Below are 15794 nucleotides of genomic sequence, written 5' to 3'. Positions count from 1 at the left end.
GAGCCGAAGTCTCCGGCGGGCCGCGAGAGGAGGAGGGGGCGTGGCTGCGTCCCGGGGGCCGAGGGCGGCCGGGGAGGGCGGGCCTTGGCCCCGAGTGACGGCGCGGCGGCCCAACCGGCGTGAGAGCGCGGGGCCGGCCTTCCTGCAGCCTCTTCCGCTCGCCGGCTGCGGCGCCTGGGACGGTTGCGGTGGGTCTGGGCGCTGGGAAGTCGTCCAAGATGATTAAAAAATTCGACAAGAAGGACGAGGAGTCTGGTACGCGCGGGGCTTCCGAGGCCCACCCTCAGCCGCGGGACGCCCCTTCCCCTCCCGCCGCCACCTGCTTTCAGGCTGGCGGGGCTGGGGGCGTGGGCGCCGCCGTGCCAGGGGGCCGGAGCTGGAGCCGGCCCCTCCCCTCCCCTCGCGGCTGCCCGGGGCCTGCCCGTAGCCCCTCCCCCGGGCGCCGGAGCCTCCCTTCGGGCCGCGCGCTCCCGCCCCGGCGCCCGCGCGCGCCCCGTTCCCGCCCTTCTTGCGGCGCAGCCCCTCCGAGCCGCCTCCTCCCCTGCGCGTGGGCCTCCGGCGGGGGCCGAGGGCGTGCGCGCGTCTCCGCGTCCAGGGGTGCTGGTAGGGTCGGACCCCGAGTGGGAGCACCCTGTTCCCGGGGCTGGGGTCGACGGCACAGGGTGTGTGTGGAGGAACGTTCAGGTGCCTGGTACCTGATCGTTTTCCTGGGGGCACCGGCTCTGTCCGGGTCCCCGGGGGCAAGACTGTCCCGTGGGACACAGCTCGTTGAATGCTCAGGTGTCCAGAAGTGACCTGCGTCTTGATGCCCGTCTTTGGTCCAGAGCAAATGGGGAAGATGCCAAGCATCCTCAAAAAGAAAAAAATTCGCAGTGTTTGGTAGCATCTCCCACAGTGTGAGAGGGGGTTGGGTTAGTCAACCTCCATGGCCTCTTGCACCTTTACGCCTGCATGATTCTCTGGGAAACTTCGTTTCTGCCTCTCCTTAAGTGTTAGAAACACATAAAATACTGCTTACCTAAGGAAATCAAAAGCACCCTACTACAATCTCATTAATCTTCGTTGTTGTGGAAATGACACATTTTTAACATTCATGGAAAAAGAGGGCAGGGAAAGAAGACACTCATTTTGGAGAGGGTTGCTGCAAAAGAGAAGTCTCAGCTCTTCGAGTATGGCAGTGACAGAGCCGGGATCAAAATGATTTCATTCAGTTCGTATGCGTATTAGCCATGATTATCACTGTGCCATCCAAGTGTTCACTTCCCAAGCATTCAGTACCCTTCTCTGGAAAGTATATAAGTTTGTGTAGAACAGCTATTCAGGACATTTTTTTTGTTGTTTTATAAATAGGTAGTGGCTCCAATCCTTTCCAGCATCTGGAGAAGAGTGCTGTTTTACAGGAGGTATGACTGGGAAGTATCTTGTGCCCTTTCTTTTCTATTCTGTTTTAGAGTGGTGGGCAGAGAATCCCTGGGCTACTGTGATCACGACATCCAAAACAAGAAACGTAACAGAGTTTAGGGAATATAGATTTAAGGGAAAAGAAAGAGGGGTTACTTGTCACGGGAGAATTTGGAGCTTATAGAAATGCAAAGACATGAAGACTGTCACAGGTTGGGAATTTTAAATGTAAGAACAGGTGTTTAGTGCAAGGTTATTGAAATCAGTTATCTGTATTAATCTCATTGTATTAGTATGATATAGATAAGTATTGTGATCCTTATTTAACTGGTATAGCCCATAAAGTTGAAGTAGTCAACCTAAGGGAATGAGAAAGTATAGGATGGAAAATCAAGGCCACGTGTAATAATTTATCAGATACCTTAGTTAATTGAGAACTATAGACAATGTTCTTTGGATACCGTGATTAAAAATAGTCTGTATTAAAGTTGATTTGCTATAATCTGTGATAGAAAAGGTAGAAAAGTAGCAATGTTTTTTATGTTTTTTCATAGGCTCGTATATTCAATGAAACTCCAATCAATCCAAGAAGATGTTTGCATATTCTTACAAAGATTCTTTACTTACTGAACCAGGTATATTATTTTTATTTTCCTCAGATAAGTGTGTCCTGGAATAGAAATACTGAAGATTCAGTGAAATACTTTCTGGAAAGTATATTTATTTATTTTAAATTCACTTAATTTTAACATATACAACGTTTGGTTAACAAAATAATATGTAAAACTTGAGTACGAGGACTATGACATATACAGGTTGAGTATACCTTCTTTGCAATGCTCGGAACCAGAAGTGTTTTGGATTTCAGATTTTTTTGGATTTTGGAATATTTGCAGAATACATACTCACTGACTATTGCTAATCTGAGTATCTGAAATCCAGAATGCTCTGATGAGTGTCTCCACTGAGTGTTATATTGGCACTCAAAAAATTTCTGATTTTGGAGCATTTCAGATTTTGGATTTTGAGATTAGAGATGTTTAACCTGTACTTCCTTTTTATTCATGAGATCCTAAACCAGTGATGCGCATAGTAGATTCTCAATAAATCCTTTGGTTTCAATTTAATGAGTACTAGTTAGAACATGTTGTTTACATGTATTTGGAGATCTTCATGTTTTTCTGAAAATACAGTGCAAGATCAGGCAAATTCCAGATATTTTCTTTTTTATGTGTGTAATAATGATGTTTTAAAGCTTTGATTGTTAATATTCAGATTTTATATTTATTATCCCTATGCTACCATTACTAGCAGAATAATTCTGGGCAGTAGCTTAACCATTTTATGTACCTTGATGTCCTTTTCTCTACATGGGGATTATGATAATACCTGTTACAGAGTTGTAATGACTAAATGAGATAATTAGTGTAAAGCACTGAGAATAGTACTGAACATACAGTAAGCATTCAGGAATAGTTTTCCTTCCGTCATTCAGCAAATATTTATTGCGTAGCTGCTGTGTGCTGTGCACTGTTTTAGGTGTTGGGGATATAGCAGACAAACCAGCAAAAATATTTGCACTCATGAAATGTAGATTCTGCTTGCTGCTGTTGTTATTAATTTTTCTTTTCTTTTTCTTTTTTTTTTTTTTTTTTTGCCCCAGACTTAAAAAAAACTCATGAAATGTCTAGGGCCTTAGAAAATATGATTTTGTTTCATGGATTCATATTCCCTCAGTATCAGTGGGGAATTGGTTCCAGGACCTCCATTGGATACTGAAGTCCATAGATGCTCAAGTCCCTCATACAAATGGTGTAGTATTTGCATATAACCTACACATATCCTCCCATATATAAGTTGTCTCTGTGATTATAATACCTAGACTATAATCTCTAGATTACAATACCTGGTGCAATGTTAGTGCTGTGTAAATAGTTGTTGTGCTGTATTGTTTAGGGAATAATGACAAAAAACCATCTGTACGTGTTCAGTACAAACACAGTTTTTTTTTTCCTTGAATATTTTCAATCTGAGCCTGGTTGAATCCACAGATTCAGAACTCATGGTTATGGAGGGCTGACCATATATGTCTATACACATACAGACGGACACATAAAACATACATATATACCATATACCTCAGGTGGTTTACATATGGTGCTAAGATAACCATGGTTTCCAATTTGAATTCTAAGAGAATATATTATCTTTACTTTGTTTTGTGACTGAAGACCTCACTCAGAGATTTAATAAAGTTTTCTTGTTTACAAATGAAGACTAAGCAACAAGCACATAGATTTTTTTTATTTTTTGAGATGGAGTCTCGCTCTGTTACCAGGCTGGAGTGCAGTGGCGCAATCTCGGCTCACTACAACCTCCACCTCCCTGGTTCAAGCAATTCTCCTACTTTAGCCTCCTGAGTAGCTGGGATTACAGGCATGCACCACCGCGCCTGGCTAATTTTTATATTTTTAGTAGAGACGGGGTTTCACCATATTGGCCAGGTGGGTCTCAAACTCCTGACCTTAGGTGATCCGCCCACCTCAGCTTCCCAAAGTCCTGGGATTACAGGTGTGAGCTACTGTGCCCGATCATCAAACACATAGTTTTAAATAAAATATGTCTGTTCACAAACAACATAATCCCTCTGTGTCAGCATATGAGAAACATTTAAAGCATAGTCAATTGGGTTTAACTTTTCATAGCACACATTGTGTCCAAGTTGGCCAAATCCATTGTATAAACAAAAGTTTTGAATTGTCAAAGTTGATTGAGAGTAACATGTATTTTTATGTTGGTCATTACCTCTTCAATGAGGCAACTCATGTTGAAACATTTAATTATCTTGATAAGGAAATTACCAAGCACAGCATAAACACAATTAACTATATAAACAGGTTTGGGAACATAAATTTTATCTCTTTGCCTAGAACTTGGTAGAGCTTTATAGAAAGATACTTTTGAATTTCTATGAGAGTTGACATATCCATGTGTTTTCTGAGTTTCAAGTAAAAAAGTAGGATGTAAGGTTTTCCTGTATAACTAAAAAGCACACAGACTTCTGGGTATTCAGTAAATAGTTGTGAAAGAAAGAGAGAGAAATCTCTTGCTGATGAACAGGCTGGATACACTGATTTAAGTAAGTATAAACTTATTGTACTTTGTCTTTCATCCTAAACTGTCAGTATTTTTCACCAAAATTTATTCTTATACCTATGGCAAATAGATTGAAGACTAGTTATATTTTATGTGGAATCTGAAGCTCTGAAAAGTGATTGAGTGTAACGTATTATATAGGATTGCTTTTAGTGAAGACATTAAATATTGAGATGGTAATATTTGAGGTAATCTATGATTTGAGATGTTTTGAAATACGTTATCTAACACTTTTTCACTGCTCAGAAAATGTAGTTCCCAGATCAGCAGCATTTGCATCACTTGTTAGAATCACTTGTTAGAAATGCCAAATCTCAGGCCAGGCGCAGTGGCTCAAGCCTGTAATCCCAGCACTTTGGGAGGCCGAGGCAGGTGGATCATGAGGTCAGGAGTTCAAGACCAGCCTGGCCAACATGGTGAAACCCCGTCTCTACTAAAGATAACAAAAAATTAGTTGGGCGTGGTGGTGCACACCTGTAATCACAGCTACTTGGGAGGCTGAGGCAGGAGAATCACTTGAACCCAGGAGGTGGAGGTTGCAGTGAGCCAAGATTGCGCCATTGCACTCCAACCTGAGCAACAGGGTGAGACTCCGTCTCAAAAAAAAAAAAAAAAAAAAAAAAAAAAAAAAAAGAAAAGAAAAGAAATGCAAAATCTCAGGCTTTACCCCAGAGCCACTGAATCAGAATCTGCATTTTGGCAAGATCCCAGGATGAATTGTCACGCTCATTAAACTGTTTGAAGCTCTGATCCAAAGCATGTTTTTAGGGGCTTGAACCAATATTGAGCTACATAGCAGCCCCTTAAGCCTAGTTTTTTAATATGATGAATCTGGTTCCTGCCCTTTTGGTTGGTCCCCTTCTTGCCATTTTGCTGAGATTCTGAATAGATAGTTCCTTATATTTTAATATTTATTATGCTCCCATGACATGTTAGGCATTGTGCTGGGCATTATAGATATGATCTCTGCTCTTAGGCAGTGTAATAATAATGTCCTATTGTGAGTGCTATAATTTTCTCCCTCCTTGTAAACTACAATACTTCAGGAAAATTTCAGATACTTTCTACTAAAAGGTTAGAGATCACTATGCCAGAACTTGTAAGCATGGTATGCGATACTGAATTATTTTAAATAAGGGGGGATAAATGGCTATGTGGGTGTATATATTGAAAGCCAGAAAAATTGCAGAGGCAGAATGTTTACAAAGAGATTCTTTTTTCTTGAGTTCTAAAGGATTTTTGCAGAAATAGAAAATCCTGTGTGTGTATATGTACATATATATGAATATATACTTTTTAAAATTTAAAAATTGTTTTAAATTTTACTTAGGGTGAACACTTTGGAACAACGGAAGCTACAGAAGCCTTCTTTGCAATGACGCGATTGTTTCAATCTAATGATGTAAGTCTTTTTAAATTTTTTTTACGATGAAAAACCTCCTTTTATTTATTTTCCCCAGGGAACTAAGAGTGTTCTAAATTAGGGAGCATTGCTTGAAATGTTTTAAATTATTTAACTGCTTATAAAACTTATAAATATTCATTATAAGACGTGAAAATGGAAGAATTAAAGTATGCAGTGTAAAACTTTTCCCTGCAGATCTACTGTGAAGTCATAAAGACTGTTAATACCTAGCTTCTGGCATGACACTGCGAAGGTGGACTGATAAAGAAGTCAGTGCATATAGCTACCACATTTGTCAGTTCTTAGTCAAGTTTCTGGTGGGCCTGGGATTGCTGTTAGTCGGCAGTGCTGGCAGTTGAGAAGAAGAGCTGGATGTGGAGTGGGGAAGGGGAATAAGGAATAGAATAAGGAAAAAGAAGTGGAATAAGGAAAAAGAAAAATGAGTACAAACTAAACCTGCCTCTCATTACCTTAGGCCACCCTGACCTTCAGAACATACGGCTGCTGCTTTTTGTCTGTCTTCTAAGTGTTGTGTACATTTTTCTTTTGCCTAGCTCTAAGGCAGAACCATACAGGGAAGGTAATTCTGGGATATGTATTTTCCAGCTTTCCATTAACATAAATTGGCCAAATCTTGCAGTTTTTTGGTATGTATTGCATATCATCACATGTCACATTTTGTGTCAACCCCCAGAACCTCTTGAGATTTGAGTCTTGTTATGGATCTAAATAATGAGAGGTTTTAGGAGTAGATCTTCAGGAAGATCAGCAGTCCCCTGTAATGCAGCTGTTTCAGGGGAGGCCATTATATACTCTACAGGCAAAGGAAGACTAATTTCCTCACATATGGGATAAAGGACTGACGCTTCTACTAGCAAAAGATGTCACAGAATTTAGGAGTTCGGGGTACTTGGCTTCATCAGAGTCTGTCCATATATCTTCATTCTACTTTTCAGGGCCCCATTCCTTGCCAGTCAAGGTCCTAACTTTAACGTAAGATGTCCTGCAAGAGTGTGAATTCAATTTGCATTGTAACTGAGCTACCTGCAGGATATACTTTGTAGAAGTCTCAGCCCTGTAGCCGCAGGATATAAGGCTTTCTATGAAGGCAGTTATAGATTTCTGGCCCCCTTACCCAGATTTGAGTAGTGCTTTTAAAACTCCGAGCTCATCATTTTCTTTTCCTGAGAAAAGAATTCTCCAGTGTACCTAGAAACAACTAATTAACCCATTATACAACTTATTTTTACTAAAATCTTCTATGGCATCAACTACTTAGTTACCCAAAGCTTTGTCTTCTGTAGGTCCTTGTCTGCGGATGATAATTTTAAATATTTTGCCACTGCATGCCATGGGCTACTAGTAGCCCCTTTACCATTGGAAACTGGTCATTAATACCTTCAATCAAATCAGAGAAGCAACTTCAGGTTCATATCTTTAAGGTCTTCTTTTAACCACTTCCTGTAGCAGAAATTCAGGGTTCAGACAGGGAAACAGAACCACTATGAGTATTGTGGAATTAGGTGTTTATTAGAGGAATTAGACTAGAAAACTAGGCAGGTTGAGCTGCTGGAGTAGGGTTCAGAGGGAGGCTGTTACATAAGTCATGGAAGGCTATTGCCTCTTTTGTGGCCTTGTTTTTGCAGCCAGGTGTCTTCCCAAGGCTGCTGTTACTCAGAGGGCTGGCAGTTGGGAAGGAAAGCTGGACATGTAGTGGAGAAAAGGAAGCAGAGTAAGAAAGAAAAAGGATGAGGACAAACTTTTGAAGCCTGTAGCACAGAGGTTTATATTAAGAAAAGAAGATATGAAATTGTCTTCTAGGAAATGGATTAGGGAAATGTAGGATTGTTCGATAGGACTAATAGCCTGTTGAAGTTAGTGCTCATGAATTTAAAGTATTACCAATGTTTTTCTCCAGCTACATGGTGAATGTTTTTCTCCAGCTACAGCCTGCAGGTTAAAGCACTGAAGGCTTAGAGATAGGATTTAATCAGGATTGAAGTTTTGCCAGGTTAGTGAACAGAGGGAGAAGCAAAAAAGTTGAGTGGTTGGAACATCGACTGTGGAATCTTCGGTTAGGAGGGAAGCAAGAACGGGCTGACAGGGACAGCAAAAAGTTGGTAGAACCAGTGGATTGTAGGTCAAGAGAGAGTGAAAGAAGTTTGGAGTCAGGAGTGTGAGTGCTTGGGAATGAAATTAGAAAGGGATGCTGTTACTGATAGGCTGTGGCAGTGGGTGATCATTGTAGGGAGGATGGCATCATTGGAGAAGAGGAGGTCGAGGAATGAAGAGGTCAGAGGTTTAGAGATACCATCTGTATGGATATTAAAATCACCAATACTTATTACTGGGATTGCATTGGAGAGACAGTGAACAAGGTACTGGTATTTTTTAAAAATAAGGGAAGTGACCTGGGGTTTAATGGACAACCAGCAATGGTAGCAGGTGACATAGTATAAAGGCATAAGCTTCCCCACCTGTAGGCCTGGTGGTATGAGGGTTATGGGAGAGAAAACAGCTGCTATTTCAGAGGGTTGCAGGAGGATCCCTGGGAGAGAGCCAGGTTTCAGTTAAAGAAAAAGATGGGAACATTCAGAGAAGAGTTTGAGAATATAGGGGATTTTGCTGATGAAAGTGTCAGAGAATATAATGGCGCTGATTAGAAGGGTGGAAAATGGAGTCAGACGAGGTGCTGTACCCAGATGCAAGGAATAAGTCTGCAGGTTATGAATAATGACCAGAATATTTTAGGCTTTTTGTAGTGACTGAGGTAAGTAGCCATGTACAGCATGATGTGATTAGTTTTAATGATTCCTTAGGCAAAAATACGGAATTGAGGGAGTGATTGTTTTGGGACAAAGAGAGGTAGAGATTTTGCCAGAAATACGTGGAACTCCTTCCGTTACCAGCATTCCTTTACCAGAAGGTAATTACTGTCTTGAAGTTGGTATTCTTCTATCGTTGTTTATATTAATATATGAGGATTACATAGTTTACATCTGTAATCAATACTTTGCATTTTTGTGTGTCTTAAAATATAAAAATAACATCATCTTCTTATTTTGCAATGTTGTTGTTGTTGTTTTTGAGTTGTCGCCCAGGCTGAAGTGCAGTGGCGCGATCTTGGCTCACTGCAGCCTCCGCCTCCCGGGTTTGAGCGATTCTCCTGCCTCAGCCTCTGGAGTAGCTGGGACTGTGGGCACGTGCCACCATGCCTGGCTAATTTTTGTATTTTTAGTAGAGACAGGGTTTCATCATGTTGGCCAGGATGGTCTCAATTTCCTGACCTCTTTATCTGCCCGCCTTGGCCTCCCAAAGTACTGGGATTATAGGCCTGAGCCACCACGCCCGGCCTGCAGTGTTTATAATTAATATATTTTTAAGATTTACTGGCTTGTTACATGTACTTCTACTTTATTTACTTTCACTACTATATGGAATTCCAATATGTGAATATACAGTAATTCTATTTATCCATTCTCCCATTGGTAGATATAAGTTGTTCCCACATTTTACCTATTACAAATGATACTGCACATAATGTTTATGTACATAGTGAGACTTTTTCTGGAGTAGATACCTACAAGTGGAATTTCTAGATAATGCTTGTTTGTTCATTTTTTTTTTTTTTTTTTTTTGAGACGGAGTCTCGCTCTGTCGCCCAGGCTGGAGTGCAATGGCATGATCTCGGCTCACTGCAACCTTTGCCTCCCGGGTTCACGCCATTCTCCTGCCTCAGCCTCCTGAGTAGCTGGGTCTACAGGCACCCGCCACCACACCTGGATAATTTTTTGTATTTTTAGTAGAGACGGGGTTTCACTGTGTTAGCCAGGATGGTCTCGATCTGCTGACCTTGTGATCCACCCGTCTCAGCCTCCCAAAGTGCTGGGATTGCAGGCGTAAGCTACCACGCTCGGCCTAAGCATATTTTCATGTACTTATTTGCCATCTGTATATCTGCTTTGATGAAGTGTCTGTTAAAATTTGTTACCACTTGAAAAAATCAGGTTGTCGGCTGGGCCCGGTGGCTCACGCCTGTAATCTCAGCACTTTAGGAGGCTGAGGTGGGCAGATCATGAGGTCAGGAGTTTTAGACCAGCCTGGTCAACATAGTGAAACCCTGTCTCTACTAAAAATACAAAAAATTAGCTGGGTGTGCTGGCAGGCACCTGTAATCCCAGCTACTTGGGAGGCTGAGGCGGGAGAATCACTTGAACCCAGGAGGCGGAGATTGCAGTGAGCTGAGATCGTGCCACTGCACTCCAGCCCAGGTAACAGTGCAAGACTCCGTGTCAAAAAAAAAAAAAAAATCAGGTTGTCATCTTACTGAGTTATAAGTTTCTTTATGTATTCTGGATAGAAGTCCTTTATCAGACAGATGTTTTGTAAATATTTCCTCCCAGTCTGTGGCTTGCCTTTTCATTTACTGGACTATTTTTTTTTTTTTAAGTGTAGCTTTACATGCAGTAAAATTCATCCTTTTTAGGGTATCATTCTATGAGCTTTGACAAACACATATAGTGGTGTTATCACCACCACAATTGAGGTTTAGAACATTTCCATCTCCTCAAAAAGTTCCCCTGTGTCTCTTTATCATCTGTTTCTCCTTGCCTCCCTCAGCCCCTGGCAATCTATCTCCTTTCTGTCCTTATAAATTTGCCTTTTCCAGGAAGTCATATGAATGATATCATACTGTATGAAGCCTTTTTTGAGTTTCTTTTCAGTTGCTTAGCATAATGCATGTGAGATTCATCCATATTATTGTTTGTATCAGTAGTTTATTTTTATTTTGTCGTCGTATTCCATTGAATGGATGTACCTCTGTTTATCTGTTTGCCAGTTGAAGGATATTTGGCTTGTTACCAGTTTTTGGTGATTATAAACAACATTGCTATAAACATTCATGTTTTGATTTTTGGATGAACATTTTTATTTCTTTTGGATAAATGCCTGGGAGTGGGATTGCTGGGCCATATGTAGGTATGGTATGTTTAACTTTGTAAGAAACTACCAACCCATTTTTCTAAAATATTTGTAATCATTCCCGCCATCACTGTATGAGAGCAGCAGTTTGCTCTGCATTCTGGCCAGCACTTTGTATTGTCGTTTTTATTTTTGTTTTTAATTTTAGCTATTCTGATAGGTGTATAATGGTATCCCTTTGTGACTTAAATTTGCATTTTTCCAATGACTGATGATCTCAAACATCTTTTCATTTGTGTTTTTACCTTCCGTATATCTTCTGTTGGTGAAGGATTTGTTAATATCTTTTGCCCATTAAAAAAATTGGATTATTTTCTTATTATTGAGTTTTAAGAGGTCTTTATGCATTCTGGATACAAATCCTTTATCAGATATGTTTCACAATTATTGTCTCTCAGTATGTGGCTTATGTTTTTATTTTGTTAAAGTCTTTCAAAGGGCAGAAGTTTTAAATTTTGATGAAGTCCAGTTTATCAAATTTTTTTCTGTTACAGGTGATGCTTTTTTTTTTTTTTTTTTTTTTGCATTTAAGTTTTATTGAAGATTTTCTTTTTTTTTTTTTTTCTTTTTTTTTTTTCTTTTTTATTGATCATTCTTGGGTGTTTCTCGCAGAGGGGGATTTGGCAGGGTCACAGGACAATAGTGGAGGGAAGGTCAGCAGATAAACAAGTGAACAAAGTTCTCTGGTTTTCCTAGGCAGAGGACCCTGCGGCCTTCCGCAGTGTTTGTGTCCCTGGGTACTTGAGATTAGGGAGTGGTGATGACTCTTAACGAACATGCTGCCTTCAATCATCTGTTTAACAAAGCACATCTTGCACCGCCCTTAATCCATTCAACCCTGAGTGGATACAGCACATGTTTCAGAGAGCACAGGGTTGGGGGTAAGGTCACAGATCAACAGGATCCCAAGGCAGAAGAATTTTTCTTAGTACAGAACAAAATGAAAAGTCTCCCATGTCTACCTCTTTCTACACAGACACAGCAACCATCCGATTTCTCAATCTTTTCCCCACCTTTCCCCCCTTTCTATTCCACAAAACCGCCATTGTCTTCATGGCCCGTTCTCAATGAGCTGTTGAGTACACCTCCCAGATGGGGTGGTGGCCGAGCAGAGGAGCTCCTCACTTCCCAGTAGGGGTGGCCGGGCAGAAGCGCCCCTCACCTCCCTGACGGGGCGGCTGGCCGGGCGGGGGGCTGACCCCCCCCACCTCCCTCCCGGACGGGGCGGCTGGCCGGGCGGGGGGCTGACCCCCCACCTCCCTCCCGGACAGGGCGGCTGGCCGGGCAGAGGGGCTCCTCACTTCCCAGTAGGGGCGGCCGGGCAGAGGCGCCCCTCACTTCCCCGACGGGGCGGCTGGCCGGGCGGGGGGCTGACCCCCCCACCTCCCTCCCGGACGGGGCGGCTGGCCGGGCGGGGGGCTGACCCCCCCACCTCCCTCCCGGACGGGGCGGCTGGCCGGGCGGGGGGCTGACCCCCCCACCTCCCTCCCGGACGGGGCGGCTGGCCGGGCGGGGGGCTGACCCCCCCACCTCCCTCCCGGACGGGGCGGCTGGCCGGGCGGGGGGCTGACCCCCCCACCTCCCTCCCGGACGGGGCGGCTGGCCGGGCGGGGGGCTGACCCCCCCACCTCCCTCCCGGACGGGGCGGCTGGCCGGGCGGGGGGCTGACCCCTCCCACCTCCCTCCCGGACGGGGCGGCTGGCCGGGAGGGGGGCTGACCCCCCCACCTCCCTCCCGGACGGGGCGGCTGGCCGGGCAGAGGGGCTCCTCACTTCCCGGTAGGGGCGGCCGGGCAGAGGCACCCCTCGCCTCCCGGACGGGGCGGCTGGCCAGGCGGGGGGCTGACCCCCCCACCTCCCTCCCAGACGAGGCGGCTGGCCGGGCAGAGGGGCTCCTCACTTCCCGGTAGGGGCGGCCGGGCAGAGGTGCCCCTCACCTCCCGGACGGGGCGGCTGGCCGGGCGGGGGGCTGACCCCCCCACCTCCCTCCCGGATGAGGAGGGAGGACGCTCCTCACTTCTCAGACGGGGTGGCTGCCGGGCGGAGGGGCTCCTCACTTCTCAGACGGGGCGGTTGCCAGGCAGAGGGTCTCCTCATGTCTCAGACAGGGCGGCCGGGCAGAGACACTCCTCACATCCCGGACGGGGCGGCAGGGCAGAGGTGCTCCCCACATCTCAGACGATGGGCGGCCGGGCAGAGACGCTCCTCACTTCCCAGATGTGATGGCGGCCGGGAAGAGGCGCTCCTCACTTCCTAGATGGGATGGCGGCCGGGCAGAGACGCTCCTCACTTTCCAGACTGGGCAGCCAGGCAGAGGGGCTCCTCACATCCCAGACGATGGGCGGTCAGGCGGAGACGCTCCTCACTTCCCAGACGGGGTGGCTGCCAGGCAGAGGCTGCAATCTCGGCACTTAGGGAGGCCAAGGCAGGCGGCTGGGAGGTGGTTGTAGCGAGCCGAGATCACGCCACTGCACTCCAGCCTGGGCGCCATTGAGCACTGAGTTAACGAGACTCCGTCTGCAATCCCGGCACCTCGGGAGGCCGAGGCTGGCGGATCACTCGCGGTTAGGAGCTGGAGACCAGCCCAGCCGACACATCGAAACCCCGTCTCCACCAAAAAAATACGAAAACCAGTCAGGCGTGGCGGCGCACGCCTGCAATCGCAGGCACTCGGCAGGCTGAGGCAGGAGAATCGGGCAGGGAGGTTGCAGTGAGCTGAGATGGCAGCAGTACCGTCCAGCTTCGGCTGGGCATCAGAGGGAGACCGTGGAAAGAGGGGAGAGGGGAGAGGGGAGAGGGGAGAGGGGAGAGGGGGGAGGGGAGAGGGGGGAGGGGAGAGGGGAGAGGGGAGAGGGAGCTCTATCTACCACACAGTGCTAGATTCTAACTCATCGAAGATTTTCCAGGTGATGCTTTTTATGTCATATCATAGAAATCTTTCCTTAACCGAAGGGGACAACGATTTTCTCCTGTGCTTTTTTTCTGGGTGTTTGTAGTTTCATATCAATTACCTTATGATCCATTTCATATTGATTTTTGTATATGGTATAAAGTAATGGTTGGTTTCTTTTCACCTCTTTTCTCTTCCTCCATCCACTGCCTCTTCCTTTTCTTCTTCATTTTCTCAACACATGGTTCTGGAACAATTGAATATCCATATGGAAGGAGAAAGGGGAGGAGGGGGAGGAGATGATGAAGATGATTGAGTTACATTGGCACATTGGAACATTATTTTGTCTCATTGACCTATATGTCTGTTCTTACTTTAGCTCTATGCTGTCTTGATTAACTATAGGTTTAAAATCCATAGTAAGTTTTATAGTGCAAATCTTTCTATTTTTCAAAATTGTTTTGGTTCTTTTGGGCCCTTTGCATTTCCATATGGATTTTAAATATCTATATTATATATAGATAATATAGAAAAATGTAGATATCTAGAAATAGACAAGGTTATATTATATATAATATAATCTTTTTATATAGATATAAAAATGCTGCTGGAACTTTGGTGGGGCTTGCATTAAATCTAAAGAGCAATTTTAAGAGAATGGACATTGTAGCACTCTTGAGTTTTCTGCTTCACAAACATGGTATATATCCCTTTATTCAAGTCTCTCTAACTTCTGTCTGCAGTATTTTATAGTTTTCAGTGTACAAGTCTTGCACATATTTTGTGAAATTTACCCCTAAAGTGGATAGTATGTTTTGATGCTTTTGTATTTGTATTGTTTATTGGTAGTCTCTAGAATTAAATGAACTTTTATATATTGACCTTTTTCTTGTGATCTCCTTAAATGTTTGTTAGAGTTCACTATTGCAGCTGTCTTCTTAGTGGAAAGGCTTTTCGGGGTTAATTAACTTCATTTAAAAAATGTATATATGATGCCATTCAGGTTATTTGTCTTCTTGAGTGTACTCTGGTAGTTTGTATCTTTCAAGGAATTTCAGTTAAATTGTTGAACTTGGCATAAAGCTCTTCATAATATTCCTCCATTCTTTTAATGTCTGCAGAATCCTTAGTGGTGTCTCTTCCTTCATTCTGATATTGGTAAATTGTATTTTCTCTCTTTTATTTCTAGGAAGCTTGTCTAGGGATTTATAAACTTTATTGATCTTGTCATAGAACCAGCTTTCTGTTTCATTGATTTTTTAAAAATTAATTATTTTTCTCTTCCAAACTAATTGTGCAAAAAAAAAAAAAAAAGCTAAAAAATCAAACCAAAAGAAGGGGAAAAAAAGAGGAAGAGAAACATAGATCAAACAGGACAAACATAAATCTTATAATGACCTGGTAGATATAGACCCAAATATATCATTATCCACATTAAATGTAAATGAAGAGCACAAAGATCATTTACAAAAAGTCGATTGTATATTGAGCCATAAAGCAAGACACAACACATTCCAAAGGATTGAAATCATATAGACTGTGTTCTTTATTTACAATGGGATAGTGTTGGAAATTAATTAAAAAAGAATAACTAGATAAATTGCCATTTATTTTGATAGTAAGAACATTTTTCTGTTTTGTTTACAGCCATGATAAAGTAAATGGGCTGGATTTACCCTGCTACTATAAATACCTAGAAAATCAAACAAAATTTATGACATAACAGTTTTCAGATATTGGATAATAGGCATCCCAGGACTGTGATCTGAAGAAGGGAAACTAGGTCAGCCCTAGGATTGTACTAGATCATGGCCCAGAAACAGATTACAGGCCTAGTTCTCTCTCAGAGTTGAGAAAACGAATGGAGGTTGGGAGCCAGGAAAGCTCGAATTTGTGAAGCAGAATACCAAAGAAGAAGGAGCTGGAGAGAAAAAAGAGGGGCGGGGAGAGAAGGAAGGAG

General features: G+C 43.5%; 1 protein-coding gene across 3 annotated transcripts in view; it reads left to right on the top strand.

The window, feature by feature from the left end:
- Positions 1-102: 102 nt before the first annotated feature.
- The window catches only part of COPG2 (COPI coat complex subunit gamma 2), a 164698-nt gene continuing 149006 nt past the window's right edge, over positions 103-15794 (top strand). The window contains exons 1-4 of one of the 3 annotated variants that reach the window (XM_519383.9): positions 103-255; positions 1351-1403; positions 1956-2036; positions 5888-5959. In XM_519383.9, coding sequence (XP_519383.3) covers positions 219-255; positions 1351-1403; positions 1956-2036; positions 5888-5959 — 243 coding nt within the window. In that variant the 5' untranslated portion in view covers positions 103-218. Of the gene's footprint in view, positions 256-438; positions 604-1350; positions 1404-1955; positions 2037-5887; positions 5960-15794 lie in introns of those variants that run through there. The other 2 variants (XM_024358044.3, XM_054687707.2) reach the window with 2 other exon arrangements.

Source organism: Pan troglodytes, chromosome 6 (assembly GCF_028858775.2).
Source record: "Pan troglodytes isolate AG18354 chromosome 6, NHGRI_mPanTro3-v2.0_pri, whole genome shotgun sequence".
NCBI lineage: Eukaryota > Metazoa > Chordata > Mammalia > Primates > Hominidae > Pan > Pan troglodytes.
This window is presented reverse-complemented; position numbering and strand designations above follow the sequence as displayed.